Raw genomic sequence first — 16,528 nt, forward strand, 5'->3', positions numbered from 1 at the left:
AAAAGACTCAGAAATTCATTATCTCTGAAAAGCCATCAAAGGACCATGTTCCAGGCTAGCACTGGTCCCAAAAAGCCTTAAGTCATCAACTAAGTGATCTCTAATGACCTGATCAGCTACCAGTCAGCCAGTTGGCCTTTGAGAACTAGATGTAGAAATTAAGCCTTAGATGATAGTTCCCTAATAACAGCTTTGAACACTACCTCTTTTGCCTTTCACCATGACATGACACTAACTTCTTGTCCTTTCCCCTCAGGCTATGCTAGAGGCAAGGGGATGATCTATATGAAAAAGTAAAGACATAAAAGCATGGGAAATCAGTTTTGTTGTTTTTGTTTATTTATAAATAGCTTACCAACCAATCAATAGGCTGGAAACAGACTGTTTTCCCTCCACCCAAATTAAAAACCACTACACTAAAACACTAACAGCTCTTTAGCTATACTGGGGATTGATTGAAAAAGCCACCCTCCACCCTTTATCCACAATACAGCATTGGCTCCTAGTGTCCAGAAAGACATGCACGGAAAGAACGCAGAGTTAGCTAAAGAAATACCACAGTTTATTGAAGACTACAAATATATTGTTACAAGTTGGAACTACATGCCTTCCAGAAATCAAAAGCAACAGCAGGTGTGTGCATTGATGCTTCGGAGGTGCTGCACCGCTTGAACTCGAAATGGGTAAGACAGGGTCAGACACATGGGGGAGAGGGAAATGGGGAGGGGCAAGTTCAAAAGCCCAGAAGGTATCCACCAACTCATTTCCCCAAGCCACGCAGGCCATGGCCTCAGCTCAGCAGGCTCTCCTCAGTGGTCTGGTTTCTGAAACAAGACTTCAGTGCAAATTTATACACACACACAAAACACAGCCCCCAGGCTTGGGCCAAATTAGCTCTCAGCCGTCCAGAAATGCTTGTAAGGGGGTGGATATTTTCTTCCTAAAAGGAATCAAATACATAAAGATAAATGAATTTAGAGGTTGATGAGGAACAGAATGATAAGAGCCCTCTGTTGGGGATTGGGAGCTGGGGGTTCTCAAAAAAAAGTTGCTATAACAGATTTCTGAAATCTTAAGGTAGGTAAGAAGCTAGGAGTTTCAGAATCAGATTCCAACTTTCATCAATCACATACCTTTTAAAATATTTGTAAATGGACCACTTAGTACCTAAATGTAGTACTATATTTTGGGATGAAGCCACTCCAAGTCGTAAAGCTTATACCTCTCTACCCACCAAAGATTAGGCTAGGTCTTGCTCAGTGAGAGGAGTAGCCATAAGGAGTATGGGTATTAAATTTCAGCAGTTCAAGATTTTTAAAATGCGTATCATCATGCATGACCTAGTCTTTCTGTGCTCAGTTCTCCAATTACTGAAAAGCTTGGTTATTTACTCACCCAGAGCCCACAGAAAAGTGAAGAACACTGTTGCTCCTTCTAAATCCCATAAAACTACAGGATTTTATTTACATAAAAATGTAACCAGGCTACAAGTTTTTAAAGATAACTCAACCCTTAACCATTAGCAACTTCACCAACTACCTCCCCCAGATTCACCTTAAAAGTCACTTTAAAAAATTACATGGAATTGTTTCCAGTCCTCTCCTAGAGCTAGATATGGACATATTCCTATTACACCACTACTCAGGAGATAGCAGCCAAAGGACTACCACAAATTTGAGGCAAGCCTAGGCTTCATAGAGACCTTGTCTCAAAAACAATACAAAACAAAACCACAAACAAGCCAGATGTGGAGGTGTACACCTTTAGTCCCAGCACTCTGGAGGCGGAGGCAGACAAATCTGTGGTTTCCAGGTAACCCTGGTTTATATACTGAGATTCAGGACAGGTCTACATAGAGAGACCCTGTTTCCAAAAAACAAAAACAAAATAAACCAAATTAAAACATAAATTCAACAACACAACAAGAACAACAAAACCCTACAAAAACAAATTTTTTTTTTATCTCCATCCTCCAAAAGTAAAGCAAGACATTAGGTATAGAAGCAAGAGGCTAAATGTGACCATAAAATCTGTATACTTCCTTCCGTGCCATCCGATGTGCAATAGCAACAAGACTAGCTATACAAATGAAGAAACCTAAGGGTTCAAGTCTCACTCTAATGAGTCAGTCAATCATGTCTACTTGTTTTTCTCCACACTGTAGGTCTTCTAGCTAGAGAATTAAGACGGGGGAGCCATGTAACAAAATCAGTGATATAAACACATTAATGCCAAACGTATAGTGCACAGTGTTAGTTAGGAACGTATCTACCTCTTCTCTTCAGTATTCTTTACTATTTTCCCTGTCATTTCAAAGAAACCTGGGGCCCTCTTGCTTTATTTCTCAAACTCAGATCAGCCAACACTAGCTAGCCTTTTGATCATTCCCACTGTGAATAGGGAATTACAAGTCCTAGCACAAACTCTTCACTGGGACTGTTCCTTAAACACCTAAGCCAGCCAAACAATGACAATCATATGTCAAGAGTTAACATATCCTTACTGACCCACTTTCAAGTGGGTCTATTCCCATCTACTAATATACCACACAGACCACTGAGCAAGGGTGAAAGGGAACTTACCAGTGTTGTATCCATGAGACCCATATCCACTTGGCTGTTGGAAAGGGGTAGCCGAGGCATTCACACTGACATTCACACCATGCTGCTTGGAAGAGGTAGGAGCCACCTGAAGAGCAAAAAGGACAGAAAAGGAATGACCCAGCAACAGATAGCATCTGTCTCACTTGTCCTTTAACTAAAGACTAGTCATTTAGGTAGATACTTACCGCAACATAGGACAATCATAGACTGAACAGTGAAATGGGATCCTTTCTGATGTTTGAATGAGAAAATGCCCACCACCCTGCATATACTCATATATTTTAATATCTGGCCCCTTGAGATTATGGAACCTTTAGGAGGTGGAGCCTTGCTGGAGGAATTACATCAGTGGCATAGGATTTGAGGGTTTGTAGCCCTGCCCCACATTTCTGATCTATTATTTCCTGCTCATGGGACCTCACCATTATGGACTTTCTCCCTCAAACTGTAAGCCAAACATCAACTTTCTACTGTGAGTTGCTCTTAGTTGTGGTATTTTAAAATAACAAAAAAGTAACTGATACACTAATGTTTTCAGAATTGGCCCAAGAAATCAAAAAGTAGAGTGATTTAGAGATAGAGACAATGGTTACAGAGAATGGAGGGACAGCAAAGAAAGACATAGTATCACAGTACTCTTGTGGATAATTCTACAATCAGGTAATTCTTGTTCTAATTAAAAATCCCATACCCTTTATTCCCAGGCCAGAAATGGGCCAAAGTAGTTATATACAAGTTATCCTCATTAATTTCTAAGGAGACATGTAGATGTGAAAGCAACTAGGATGGTGTCCAGAATTGGATCCTTTACAACAAGGAGATCACAACCAGTCAGTTACTCACAGGGAACACAGCAGGCCCATACTGGAAGGTGCTGGGGAGGCCCGGGACCCCTGTGTAGTATGGCAGGCTGGTGTAACTATAGCCAGGAGGCAGCGCCGGGTTCAGGAATGTCTGCTGCGTGGTGTGGTGAGTCTGCGTCTGGTTCTGTTGGGGTTGGGCCAAGGTTGTGGCTGGGGCTGGGGAGGAGGCATCCCCTCGGCCGAACTTGGTGAGGTCACCTATGAAAAGAAAGGCAGCTGTACACTCTATAATGTGCAAAGAGGCTCCCAGAAAGAAACCTCCCAATGTTCCTCTGCTAACTTGTTTTCTATCATCTCCATTGCACCCCTGTTTCTCCAAAGCTTGAAGGACAACAATAGTTGAGAGAAATTAAAAAGATGATTGGTCAGTCATGTAAAAAACAAAAATCAGCCAGGTAGGGGTGGCTACACACACCTTTAAACTCAGCATTCATGAGACAGAGGCAAGTGAATCTCTTAGTTCGAGGTTTACAGAGTCAGTTCTAAGACAGCCAGGATTATACAGAGAAACCCTGTCTTGGGAAAAAAAAAAAAAAAGGGCCAAAACCAACAAAAAAACTTTTTCCAGGGAAAAAGTGAACTAGCCAAAAAAACAAGACAAGACAAAAAAACCCATTAAAGTTTGGAGTCTAGTTCAGTACGAGAGCTTATACTTAGCATGATCAAAACCTGCATTCAATACCCAGAACCATAATGCCTGGAGATAAGTCAAAAGAAAGTGATAATATAAAAAGATGTCACAGGGAGCTGAAGAGATGGCTCAGCGGTTAAGAGCACTTGCTGCTCTTCCAAAGGTCCTAAGTTCAATTCCCAGCAACCACATGGTGGCTCACAACCATCTGTAATGGAATCTGATGCCCTCTCCTGGTGTGTCTCAAGACAGAGACAGTGCACCACTCATATACACAAAATAAAAATCTTAAAAAAAAAAAAAGGTCACAGGAACATATTCTTAATGGAATTATGAAACTCCCAGCCTTGATTCATCACATCCATGAAAATAGGGGGTGGGGAGGAAAAAATTCATAGTTCTGCCAAAAATCTTAATTATGGAACCCTTCTTGCTACTAATCATGACTCTACTTCTAATCCCAATATATCTCCCTGTATTCAGCTCTATCCCAATCCTACCAGAGTAAGGGTTGCTGGCCAGGCTACCATCCCTCCCAGTAAGTGGAGTGGTGGGTGTGGGAAACGGGATACTGTAGTAATCCTAGAACCAAAATAAAAGAACAGAGATTAAATTCCACTCACTTTTTATCGTAAAAAAAAATCACAAAGATGAAGAGAGGCATGAGACTGCTGGAGTATTACAAATTATCCAGTTACTGATTAAAAGCTTACAACTCATATGAACTCCAATTAATCTGGCATACACTGTCTCCCCGGCCTGCCACGAGTAGAGTCAGACAAGGTCTACAGATATACTCATTGAGGCCTAGCAGGACCAACAAGGTTTAATCTTATACAGATCTTCTCAGCTAATTTTGAGAAAACAGGTTCTTCTTTCTCCTGATGTTCTTAAGAAGCTGAGTGTGGAGATTGACTCAGTAGGTAAGAGTGCTTACTACTTTGATCTCCAGCATCCATGTAAAAAGGTGGGTATGACTATGGGCATGCCTGTACCAGTAGCAAGTAGGGTATCCACATACTACTTTGGTGGGCAAAGTGATAAAACAAGATACACTCAATATCGTCCTCTGGTACCTGGAGGCATATGTACTGCATGGGAGGCAGAGGTAGGTGGATCTTTATAGAGTTTAAGACCAGGAGAGTCTACATAGCAAGTTTTAGGCCAGCCAAGGCTACACAGATTGAGTGGTGGGATTAAAGGCACATGCCACCACACCCAGCTCTTGTCTCAAAACAACAAAAGCTGTGTGGTGCTCCCCATAATGCCAGCATTTTAAGATTCTGAGCTGAAGCAGGACATTCACAAAGGCCAGATATAGCCTAGTGAGATTCTGTGTCAATACAACATATTCTGGTCCTGTTCTAACTACCAAGTTTTACACCATCCTAAGATAAAAAGTGAATTCAGCACCAGCCTCAACAATTTAGTGAAACCAAAAGCTGTGAAGTATAGCATTTGCCTAGGTTTGATCACTGGCACTACACAAGACTGGCCAGGTATTGTGACCCATTCCTTTAATTCCAGTACTCAGGAGGCAGAGGCAGGCAGATCTCTTGAGTTTGAGGCCAGCGTGGTCTACAAATGGAATTCCAGGACAACTAGAGAGAAACATACAGAAACCCTGTGTCTAAAACCAAACCAACCAAACAACCAAATAAAAAAACCTTAGGACATTAAAAATATCCTGACCATCTGAATAAGCTGACTAGAGCTCCCATTAATTCAAATTATTCCTGTAATACTGCCAAATTTGCCTTACTAAGAGTAAAGGCTGAAAGTACACAATTTTGGGGACTCAGGGGGAACTTAACAGTAAAAAAGAAAGATAAGAAGAGGAGAGACAAGAGAAAAAAATTAGGAAAAATCAGAGAGGTTGGATGTGGTGCCATATGCTTTTGATTCTAGTACTCGATATACATAACTAGGAATACATAGAAAGACCACCAACTCAAGCAAACAAGCAAAACAAGGGCCTTTATCTATACATAGGTATGTGTACACACACATACACACACACAGTACTTTATCTATGCTATAACATATTATCATTATAAATGTTTATAGTCCTAGATACTTAGGAAATTGAGGCAGGAGAATATGAGGTTCAGTAGTTTGGGGCTAGCCTGGAAAATGTGGTGAGATACCTCTCCAACTATTCAGAAGAAAGGGTAGGAATACAGCTCAGCAGTAGAGTACCTACCTAGCATGCATTAAGTTCTAAGTTCAACCATAAGGGTCTCTAACAACAATAATAAAACAGAACAGGAAATTGATGTTGAAAGGAAGCATGTTAACAGTTTTATTAGTCCATTTGAGCTGCAGCTATGTCACATGTGTTTTGGTACTGATTTAATTCCCAGTACATATGTATATATGATAAAGTATATTGGGGGGTAGGGAGATATAGACATCTGAGAATCCTTCCATCACTTTTGTTTGTTTATTTTTTCCCCCTGAAAGAAAGGAGGTAATGTAGCCCAAGCTGGTCTTGAACTCACTATCTGAGGCATGTTTTGAACTCTTAGTCTTCCTGTCTCCATTTCTCTCATGCTGGGATTACAGGCATGAGCCACAACTGATTTCAACATCAACTTTAATGTTTTTGCTTGGAGGTGGTGGTACATACCATTAATCCCAGCACTGAGGAGGCAGAGGCAGGTGGATTTCTGTGAGTTTGAGGCCAGCCTGGTCTACAGAATGAGTTCAAAGACATCCTAGGCTACATACACAGTGAAACCCTGCTTCAATCCACCTACCCCAATCCCTCAATTTAATGTTCTTTTCCAAATTTCTATCCCACATGCTTACCAATGGAAATCTTGTCTGGAGCATCTGTAAATCATCATAACCATATACTTGTGGCTGCAAGACAGACATTTAACAACATTAATGGGAACTAGTCATGAAGGCAGCAAAAAGCAAGATAAAGAACATATATCTTCATTGTTAGAACAAGGCAGATTATTTCCTTCAGTTTTAAGTGGAAAGTAATAAAGCACAAAGAGATTAAATGTTTGATGAAAGGCCTTAAGCTTTCCTGAAGCTACATACTATATAAAGACTAGGCTGACATCAGGGCGCTGTAAGAGAGAGTGGGTAGATTCAAGTATATGAACAGCAGGCTTTCATTTCTATCGAGCAGTCACTGCTTCTTGCAGTCTTTAAAACTTGGGTTGAAATTTGAAGGATTCACATTTTATTATTATTTCCCCATATTACTAGGTACAAAGTGTTACTGGTAAAAAGTATTCAATGTGGGAGCTAGAGGGATGGATCAACAGTTATGAGTACTGGCTGTTCTTCCAGAGGAAGAAGATTTGATTCGCAGCATCCATAAGGTGGTGTACACACATCTGTAACTCCAGTTCAAGGGAATCCAATGCTCTTTTTCTGCCCTCCAAGGAAACTAAGTACACACATATATACAGACAAAGCATTCATAAACATGTAAATACATTTTTTTAAAACTATGTAATGTGGGGCTAGAGAGATGGCTCAGTGATTAAGAGGACTTGTTCTTGCAAAGGATGGAGTTCAGTTGCCAAGGCCCATATGACAACTCATTACCATATTCTCATTCTAAATTCAATGCCCTCTTCTGATTTCCATACCTATCTACCTTCACCTGGTGCACATTCATATTACATGTAGAACATTCATACATGTAAAAAAAAAAAACACCAAAAAACAAAGAATAGGAAGGGGGAAGTGTTGGGAAGAAGGGAAGCTCAAGAAGGAATGAGGAAAATGAGAATTTTGATGGTTATGGTCAAAATATTATAGATATGTAAGAAATTGCCAATTAATAAAAGTTACAAGTATTAATAAAATAAACAAAAACAAAACAAAAGGCAGGCCCCCGAGGCCTATGCCCTTGAGCCCAACTCTTAGGAGACAAGAAACAGACCTTTGAAAGTTCTAGGTCACTACAAAGTGAGACTCCAACTCAAAAGGTAAAAAGTTAAGAGTGCAATTTGGATATTTCATCTATTATCTAAACTTCTTCCCTAGAGTAAAAATAAGTGACTTCTCAATTTTATTGTTTTGAGATAGGGTCTCATTGTGTAGTGCTAGCTGGCCTAGAATACAGTTGGGTGACCAGGCTGGCCTTGAACTCAAATAACTGAATTGCCTCCAAAGTGCTGGGATTAAACACAATGACACCATACCTAGCTGAAGACATTGAAAAGCTTTTTAATTTATTTTTCTTATTTTATCTTCAGATGTAGCTCTGGCTGTCCTTGAATTTTCTATGTAGACGAGACTGAGCTGAGACTTCACAGAGGCATGCCTGTACCTGCCTCTGCCTCCTAAGTGCCAGGATTAAGGGCATTTGATAATACACCCAGCAAAAATGGATGTTTTTAAATAGAATTTTTATAAATATGTTTCATTTTAGTGGATATTGAGTACTTAAAGGTGACAGTTAAGGTAGCTCTAGACTTGAGTTCTAAAAAGGCCAAAAAAATGCAAAGATCCAAAGAGGTAGAAAAGCAACAGCAATATCGAAAACAATCAAGAAACTATATACTCTGGCCTTTGATGCTCAAGATCCAGATCATACTTCACAAAGAATAAATACTCAACAAAGGGCCCTGTCTAAGTTTAGTCCTTCCTCTATAAAAACTATTACATTTTGAAGGGTAGAACCTGGACAGTTATCTCAAGAGCACCGGCTGCTTTTCCATAGAACCCAGGTTTGATTCCCAGCACCCACATGTGGGTGTCTACAATTGTCTGTAACTTGAGTTGCAGGGGATCCAATGCTGGCCTCCACAGGCGCCAGGCACACTATGGTGTATATAACATACAAAACCACCAGATACATAAAAGCAAATAAACACAGAAACCCTGTTAGTTTTTTTTGCTAGTGATATAGTGTAGTAGGTAAGGTACTTGCCACCTAACAATTCAAGCTGAACTGGAACCTGAATACAAGTGAAAAGGGAACTCCAGTTTTCTCTGATCTTAGCACACACACAATAATTTAAAACCCGTTTGCCCAAATGTGGGTACCATTCATTTATTCTGCTTTAATTATTGTCTTCCATCTGAATCCAGAACTACAAAGAAGAGTCACACCATCCTCACTTTGTGGAGAAGATCCTTCAGTCCCACTTACCGGGTAGGCATGTAACAGCCCCGGAGCCATAATATATGGATTAGGCAACAATGGCGGGACTCCAGGAGGAAGATTGGGAGGAGCTTTTCCTGAAAGAAAACATTTTTATGCTGTCATACAATTTACTAGCTCCTCCATCCCAGAGGAATGCCACCCACCTAGGCAAAGCTACCTGAAGTTGTAGCAACTGAGCTTCGAGTTGAGGCTGTGACAGTAGAGTTGCTGCCAAGGCTAAGGCCCAGACTACTGCCACTATTCAGACTGGAGGAGACACTGACCACTGGGGGAGGTGCAGAGACAGTGCTGGATGTGGTAGAGAAAGTGCTGGAGGAAGAATGTAGATTTGCCTCACTCTCCACACTCGTATGCTTCAAAGGGAAACGGGAGAAGATAAAGGAAACAACGATTAACAACAGGTTAGAGAAGATAAGCAATGATGAACTCATCAAATCTGAAATTAAAAAAAGCCAATCTAGGGTACCAGGATTCCCTCTGCCAAGATAAAAAAAATTTTCTAGCTGCATGTTCCTCACAATTGCCCGTTGACCACCATCACCTTATTCAGAAAACCAGCAAAGTGTCTGGAGACAAATTCCATAGGGACAATGACAGTGATTAGTAAGGGGGTAAAGCTTAGAACTAAAATGTGTATCACAGCTTTCTTTTCCACACCTTGCTTCACTAGTTCAACTTAAAAACTAAAATATGAGCTGGAAGAAAGTACCAGGTTTGACTTTAAAACTAAAATTTCATAGTTTTTGAATGAGACTCCTAAGAAAGTTTTTCTAGACTCCTTCCTATAAACTTAACACCTTTCCCTAAACAACCCTAGCTTAATTCCACAAAAAAGGAGTTACAACCATAAAGTAATTCATCTGGGTACCACTTTCATAAAGATGTCCTGCTTCATACCATTTTAAAGACTTATATTTAAGCATTTCCCAGGCTAAGAACAGAAATAATTATACCAGTTAAAAGACACAATTTTTGTAGGAATTTAATCCAGGGCCTTATGCTTGTTAATGATGCACTCCTATCACTGAGCTATAACATCTTTTTCTTGAGACAAGATTTTTCTGTGCAATCCTAGCTGTCCTGGAACAAACTCTGTAGACCAGGCTGGCCTTGAACTCAGAGATCTGCCAGCTTCTGCATCCAAAGTATTGAGATTAAAGGTGTGTGAGTATACCTCTATTTAAAAAAAAAAAAGTATGCTCTTCTGCATTTAACACAGAACATGAAGTCCGTGCCTATTTTCTGTGAAAAAGAAAAAGCAGACTTTTAGTTATGCTCCATTAAGTGCAGCTTCTGGACTCTTCTGACTTCCCAATATACTTTTACTCCTCTTTCTACAAACTCAGTTAAGTCATAAAGAAAATTTCAAGTACATCCTACTGGGTAAGCCATATGTGCTAAATGCATGCTTGTAATCCCAACACTAGAGAGGCCGAGGCAAGGGGAACTTCAAAGTTAGTCCACATAGAGTTTGAGGGCTACATAGCAAGATGTTTCTCAACTCAAGAGAGGAAAAACCTACCAACCTACCAACCAAAACAAACAAAGTTACATTATGTGGGACAATCTTAGGGTTAGAAAATTAAAATTATGAGCTACACACTTCCACTCAATCATCATCATACTTACCAAAAGAGTGGATGTCGAAGTACGCCCAGAAGATGTTGATGAAGAAAGGGTATTCTGCTGTGTAGATAATGCACTGTAAGGGAAAAAAAGGTTGCCATTAACACAATGATATTGTTTTACCTGACCTGGAACTCCAATAAGGAATCATCACAAAAACAAAAACAGAAAAGAGGAACAAGATGTCTGAGATCATACTGCTATATACAATGGCTAGTTTTCAGGGCTGTGAACAATCATAGCAAGAGCAGATTCTAAAAGCAGAAAGTAAGTCTCCTTTGTTGTCACTTCCCACAAAAGCAAGGCTAATGTAGTTAGTCTCCAACAGATAGAGGGATGAAGACCAGACCAGATGGCTCTGTTACTGAAACTCACAAACTAAACTAAATTCTCACCCCAAATTACCTGCTATGTTGTGTGGTGGTGGTATTTGGAATCTCCTCACTATGGCTCAAGCCACCTAAGGAGGATGGATGCTGATTGGCTGTCGTCAGTAAAGAAGCTGCAGGTACTGTTTCATTGAGAGAGGGTATATTAGAAGTGGAAGGTGATTCAGATTTCACTGCAGAGCCTGTAGCACCTGAAAATAGGAAAATATTTCCCGTCATCAGAAAACAGGTAATATCTATGAGTAAAGGAAAACTACAGTCCTCAACCACCTGAAAAGAAGAAAGAAAAGTGGGAGTTATTATGTTAAGCACAACTCTTTGGATGCAGAAACAGCTCGTGGTAGACGGTATCAGGCCCTGGATTCCATTCCTATCACCACATAAAACACTGGATGACTTGAGTCTGATGCCAAAATCCATGTTGAGAATGAGAATAGACTACTGAAAATTTTCTCTGACATCCATAAATGCTGTGGGATGCACATGCTTGTACTCACAATACAAAAAAAAAAAAAAAAAAAAAAAAAAAAAAAAAAAAAAAGATAAACCCAAAATTTAAAAATCTAACTAAAATAGAGAACTTACTATGTATGGTAGTTTAGGTAGTTTATGCCTATAATCTAGGTCATGGAAAGCTAACAGAACAATCACCATGATTTTCAGAAGAGCTATGGCTATAGCATGTGTTTCAAAAATCCAAATATGGCTGAAGAGATGGCTTAGCAGTTAAGAGCAAAGGCTTTTCTACCAGAGGATCTGGGTTTGATTCCCAGCACCTGCATTGGATATGTGTATCTACAGTTCCCAGAGGATCTGGCACCTTCGTATAGACATAAATTCAGGCAAAACACCAATGTACTTAAAAAAAATTTTTTTTTTCCTTAAAAGATATGGGGCTAGACAGATGGCTAGGCAGTAAAGAGCACTAAATTCTTCCAGAGGACCCAAATTTCCAACAACGCACATGGCATCTACAACCACTTTCAGGGTACCTGACTCCAGGCACATACTTGGTACACAGACACTCACACAGGCCAACACCCATACACACGCACAAAAAGCAAAACAAAAACACCTCAAAAGATAGAAGTTGAAAGCTGACTATTGTGAGAAACTGACAATGATCCCGGCATTTGTAAGGCTAAGTTAAAAGTATTCAAGGCCAGTTTGTGTTAGAGCAAGAGTCTTTATAAGAGGTTAACAAGGGCTGCTCTTCCTTGGGACCCAGGTTCAATTCCTATCACAAACATGGCAGCTCAGAGCTGTCTATAATACAAGTTTCAAGGCACCCAATGTTCTCTTCTGTCATCTTCAAGCACCAGGTACTCATTTGTTACACATGTACACATACAAGCAAACACACACACACACACACACACACACACACACGTCTTTAATTTCAACACTTGGAAGGCAGAAGTGGGCAAATCTCTTGTGAATTTAAGGCCAGCTTGGTCTACAAAACAGGGTCCTACCTTACAAAAATGAACAACTCTAGATCAACAATGAGGAAACTCACTAAAAGCAAGAAGAAAGGGCTTGGAAAACACTTACCTTCAACAGATTGCGTGGTCTGTAACTGCGTGGCCTGCACAGAGCTGAAACCATTCTGGAGGAAAAAAAAAAAAAAAAAATCAAGAACAAACAAGCTTGTTATCAGTTACTTAATTTAAATTTGATCAAATGTATTTTAGGGAATCTGGAAAGATGGCTCAACTGTTACGAGCATGAATTACACACAAAGAACACCTGAGTTCAATTACTATCCCATACGTTAGACAGCTCACAACTACCTTTAACTCCACTCTAGGGATTCTGATGGCTCTGGCATCTTAGGGCACCAACACTCGTATGCACACAGCCACTACCCCCACCCAATAATTTAAAATAAAACAATTCTTGTGACTCATGACTCATCCTGCTAGATAGGTACTCCACACCATGTTAGGTATATGTTATCCCTAAGGTAGATTTACTAATATATATGTACTGTGAAGTTTAGCAATCTGATCTATGAGGAAAGGACAGGTATTTGAGACAGTTTTTGCTATAACCAACAAATCTTTATTGCAAAGAGAAATGTTCTGACTCTTGAGGGTCCTCCACATTTGCTGAAAATAACGTTTAGTTTACCAATCACAGAAATGTGCTTTTATCAGCATCTTAGTTGGCACCCCAAGACTGTAGCACCATTTCCAGAAAAGTGAAACAATATTAGAGGGACTTTTATCCACTACTTTGCTAACCAAGGCCCAGGGAATTATTAACCTACTACCTTAGCCTGAGTCAGGTCCTTTTGGGGTGAAGAAGAGATGGAGCTGGGATACCGCCGTGTCTGTGTGGATCTCTGTTCATATAGAGGGCCCTGAGCATTATTTTGGGAGGTATAAGTTGTCGACTGAATCGGGCCACTCTGATAACCAGACTCCTGACTTTGATTAGATGAAACTGTAGATGAAGACTCACTGTGGAAAAAAAGAAAAAAGTCAAGTCTTAGGAAATGACGATGATCATCTATTGGAATAAAATAATTTCAACTAGTAACTTATGAAAGACAAGGAGAAAATTTCCAAAATAGGGCACTTGGGAGTATGAAACACTCAGTGCATCCCTACACATCATACCATGAAACCTGGACACCTGGAAAAGTCACCTTTTGATGAGTCTCATCACCGGTAGAATTCCCAGAGAGGAGAAAACATTTTTTTAAATTATGGTTCTAATATATTCTTAGTTGGGCAGCGGTTGTGCACACCTTTAATTCCAGCATTTGTGAGGCAGGCAGATGCCTGAATTGAGGCCAGCATGGTCTACATAGTGAGGTTTAGGACAGTCAGGGCTACACAGTGAAATTCTGTCTTGAAAAATCAACAAAACAAAACAAAACTTCTATTTAATGTATACCAGTGCCTATGTATCATGTGCATGCCCATGATATGTGCATACCTATATGAATTCTGAAACCTGCATTATTATTGAAGGTTCTAAACTAATGTGTGGATGCTGAAAATCAAGTTGTCTACACGGTCAACAAGTAAACTTAACTACCAGCTCATTACTCTAGCATTCACACTTGGGGCAGGTTGTCACTACCCCTGGCTTGCTTTGAACCTCCTGAGTGCTAGGACTGAGTATACCACCATGCCCAGCCTATCTTTCTGAACTTTCTATTTTTTTTTTAAAATTTTTTGGTTTTTCAAGACAAGCTTTCTCTGTGTAGCCCTGGCTGTCCTGAACTCAGAAAACCACCTGCCTCTGACTCCCAAGTGCTGGGATTAGAGGCATGCGCTACCACTGCTCTGCTTTCTGAAGTTTCTTAACTGAAATGTTTTTATTCCAATAGCAATCATCACTAGTTTCTGTAACACAGAATCTGCTCTCATCTATCTCCCCTACTCCCATGAGCCACAACATTCGTCCAGAAAAATTTTTTTACATAAAATCTTTATATGAAAATTTTTTTACATAAAATCTTTATATGTATCAGTGGCAATTATGATTCAACTGATCTGATCTAGATTAAAGCCAGATATCTGCATTAAGGAAAAATTCATTGTCTATGCACAAGAAAGATGGCTTTCCTTGATAACTACCAGGAGACAGAAAAGGTTCTTTTTCATTTATTTTTATGGCTTTTTAAAAAAATTTAATGTTTTTCCTGAGTTCATATTTTTACTTTTCACAAACATAGTCCCATAGCAAATAAAGCACTTTTCACTGCAGGAGATGTCAAGGTACTGTTAGAGGGGCTGCATTTTAACCATCAGAATCAAACAAACCTTGAGAAGCTAGGGAGATGGCTCAGTCAGTACAGCATTAGCCATGTAACAATGAAGGCCTAATCAGATACTCAACACCTACATAAAATCTGGGAAGAAGACATTTATCATCTCAGTACACTAGGGAAATGGAGACAGGAAGTTCCCTGGAGCTTACTGGCTAGCCAAATTGGTCTAGTGAGAGATTCTGATTCAGAAAATGGAGTGTAATTGAGAAAGACACCTGATATTGACCCCTGGCCTCCGGATGCACGTGTATGTCTGCACATATGCATATAAAAAACAAACAAACAAAACACCCAGAGCGTAGACATTTTAGAAGAACCTAAATGGCATTTATCTAAATGTTTAAAATCATAGATAATCCTAGTAACAATGTATTTCTTTAAAAGCACACAACAAAATGCTATGATTGACTACTTTTATCCAGTCAGAGATATGGCCTCTCCAGAGAAGAAATAAGCACAAAACTAAGCTACCAAAAGAGGTCTTCTGGGTGATGATTCCTCTACCTGGCCGTGCTGGTATACAGGCTACTAGGAGCCTGGCTTGAAGAGGCGCTCGTGGTGGGGGTGGACTCATAATCAGAAAGGACAGGCTCTGACCCAAACTGCAATGCCCCAAACTGCAGATTTAGCCCTGAGATATCTGCTGAGCCAGGCATCTCCACAGCCAGAGCAGGAATCTATGAAAAAGTTAGGGGAAAAAAATTAACTGTTTAATACAATCTTTCTGTAGAAATGTTATTCCTTTCAACTTTAAATTTCCAAATAAACACTTATAACATCTCATCCTGAAATCCCATAACCTCCCTGCCTTAAAACAGCATCTCCCTGAAAAGCTCAAGCACCTTAGACGTCAAGGAGGTTTTCTTCTTTTGCTGTTTCAGTTTCTGCTGAGCCGGCTGAGGGCTGGAGGATTGGTTGTCTGAAGACCCCGGAGACATCTGTGGAGCCGAGGTGGATTTGCTTGGCAGAGGAGAAGAGGGGGGAGGTGGTGCAGCTGTCGAGGTAGCCACTGCAGGTGGCTTCTCCTGAAGGAATACCTCCATCATGGTTGAAGATGGGGTGAATGCCTGGCGCTTTGTAAAAGGACTGTGCACTGTTGAATCATTTGCACTCTTCAAATCTGCAAGAAGAAACACAATATGTATGAGCCAGTGATATCGATACATTCCAAGGAAATATTGTTGTCCTATACTAATGCTAGGAATAAGACCTTCAAGATTCAAGAATTCCAGCTAGCAATATAGCTCAGTGCATAAAGATTCTTGCCACTTGAAACGTTTGTTTACTTGGCATGGGGAAGAACCTCAGTTGAGAAAATGTCTCTGACTGCTGGCAACTCTTTGGGGCATTTTCTTAAAAACAAATAAACAAAACAAGTATTTATTTTATGCACACAGAAATTTTGTCCACATCTATGTCTATTTACTATATACTTGAGTGATCCCCTCTGAGACACTGGGGCTGCCATTACCTCCCCCGCACTCCCCCA

The 16,528-nt window shown here is 40.1% G+C and overlaps 1 protein-coding gene, 1 long non-coding RNA gene and 1 other non-coding gene across 17 annotated transcripts in view; 1 reads left to right on the forward strand and 2 right to left on the reverse strand.

The window, feature by feature from the left end:
- The window catches only part of LOC116093197, a 21,094-nt gene extending 5,055 nt beyond the window's left edge, over positions 1-16,039 (forward strand). The window contains exons 3-4 of the long non-coding RNA XR_004119660.1: positions 494-683; positions 15,921-16,039. This is a non-coding gene — a long non-coding RNA (uncharacterized LOC116093197). The remainder of the gene's footprint in view (positions 1-493; positions 684-15,920) is intronic.
- Ubap2l (ubiquitin associated protein 2 like) overlaps positions 1-16,528 on the reverse strand; it is a 53,963-nt gene that overhangs the window by 5,055 nt on the left and 32,380 nt on the right. For 11 of the 15 annotated variants that reach the window (XM_031374553.1, XM_031374561.1, XM_031374552.1 and 8 more), the window contains 12 exons: positions 15,882-16,159; positions 15,544-15,716; positions 13,528-13,717; positions 12,807-12,861; positions 11,269-11,443; positions 10,867-10,939; positions 9,395-9,590; positions 9,223-9,311; positions 6,909-6,962; positions 4,598-4,679; positions 3,447-3,664; positions 2,583-2,688 (listed from right to left, as the gene is read on the reverse strand). In XM_031374553.1, the coding sequence (XP_031230413.1) occupies positions 2,583-2,688; positions 3,447-3,664; positions 4,598-4,679; positions 6,909-6,962; positions 9,223-9,311; positions 9,395-9,590; positions 10,867-10,939; positions 11,269-11,443; positions 12,807-12,861; positions 13,528-13,717; positions 15,544-15,716; positions 15,882-16,159 (1,689 nt within the window). Of the gene's footprint in view, positions 1-540; positions 941-2,582; positions 2,689-3,446; positions 3,665-4,597; positions 4,680-6,908; positions 6,963-9,222; positions 9,312-9,394; positions 9,591-10,866; positions 10,940-11,268; positions 11,444-12,806; positions 12,862-13,527; positions 13,718-15,543; positions 15,717-15,881; positions 16,160-16,528 lie in introns of those variants that run through there. The other 4 variants (XM_031374565.1, XM_031374564.1, XM_031374567.1 and 1 more) reach the window with 1 other exon arrangement.
- Positions 4,764-4,896, reverse strand: LOC116094553. The gene has a single exon (XR_004120191.1). It is a non-coding gene; the product is annotated as a small nucleolar RNA SNORA58 (small nucleolar RNA).

This window comes from Mastomys coucha, unplaced genomic scaffold (genome assembly GCF_008632895.1).
Source record: "Mastomys coucha isolate ucsf_1 unplaced genomic scaffold, UCSF_Mcou_1 pScaffold16, whole genome shotgun sequence".
Lineage (NCBI taxonomy): Eukaryota > Metazoa > Chordata > Mammalia > Rodentia > Muridae > Mastomys > Mastomys coucha.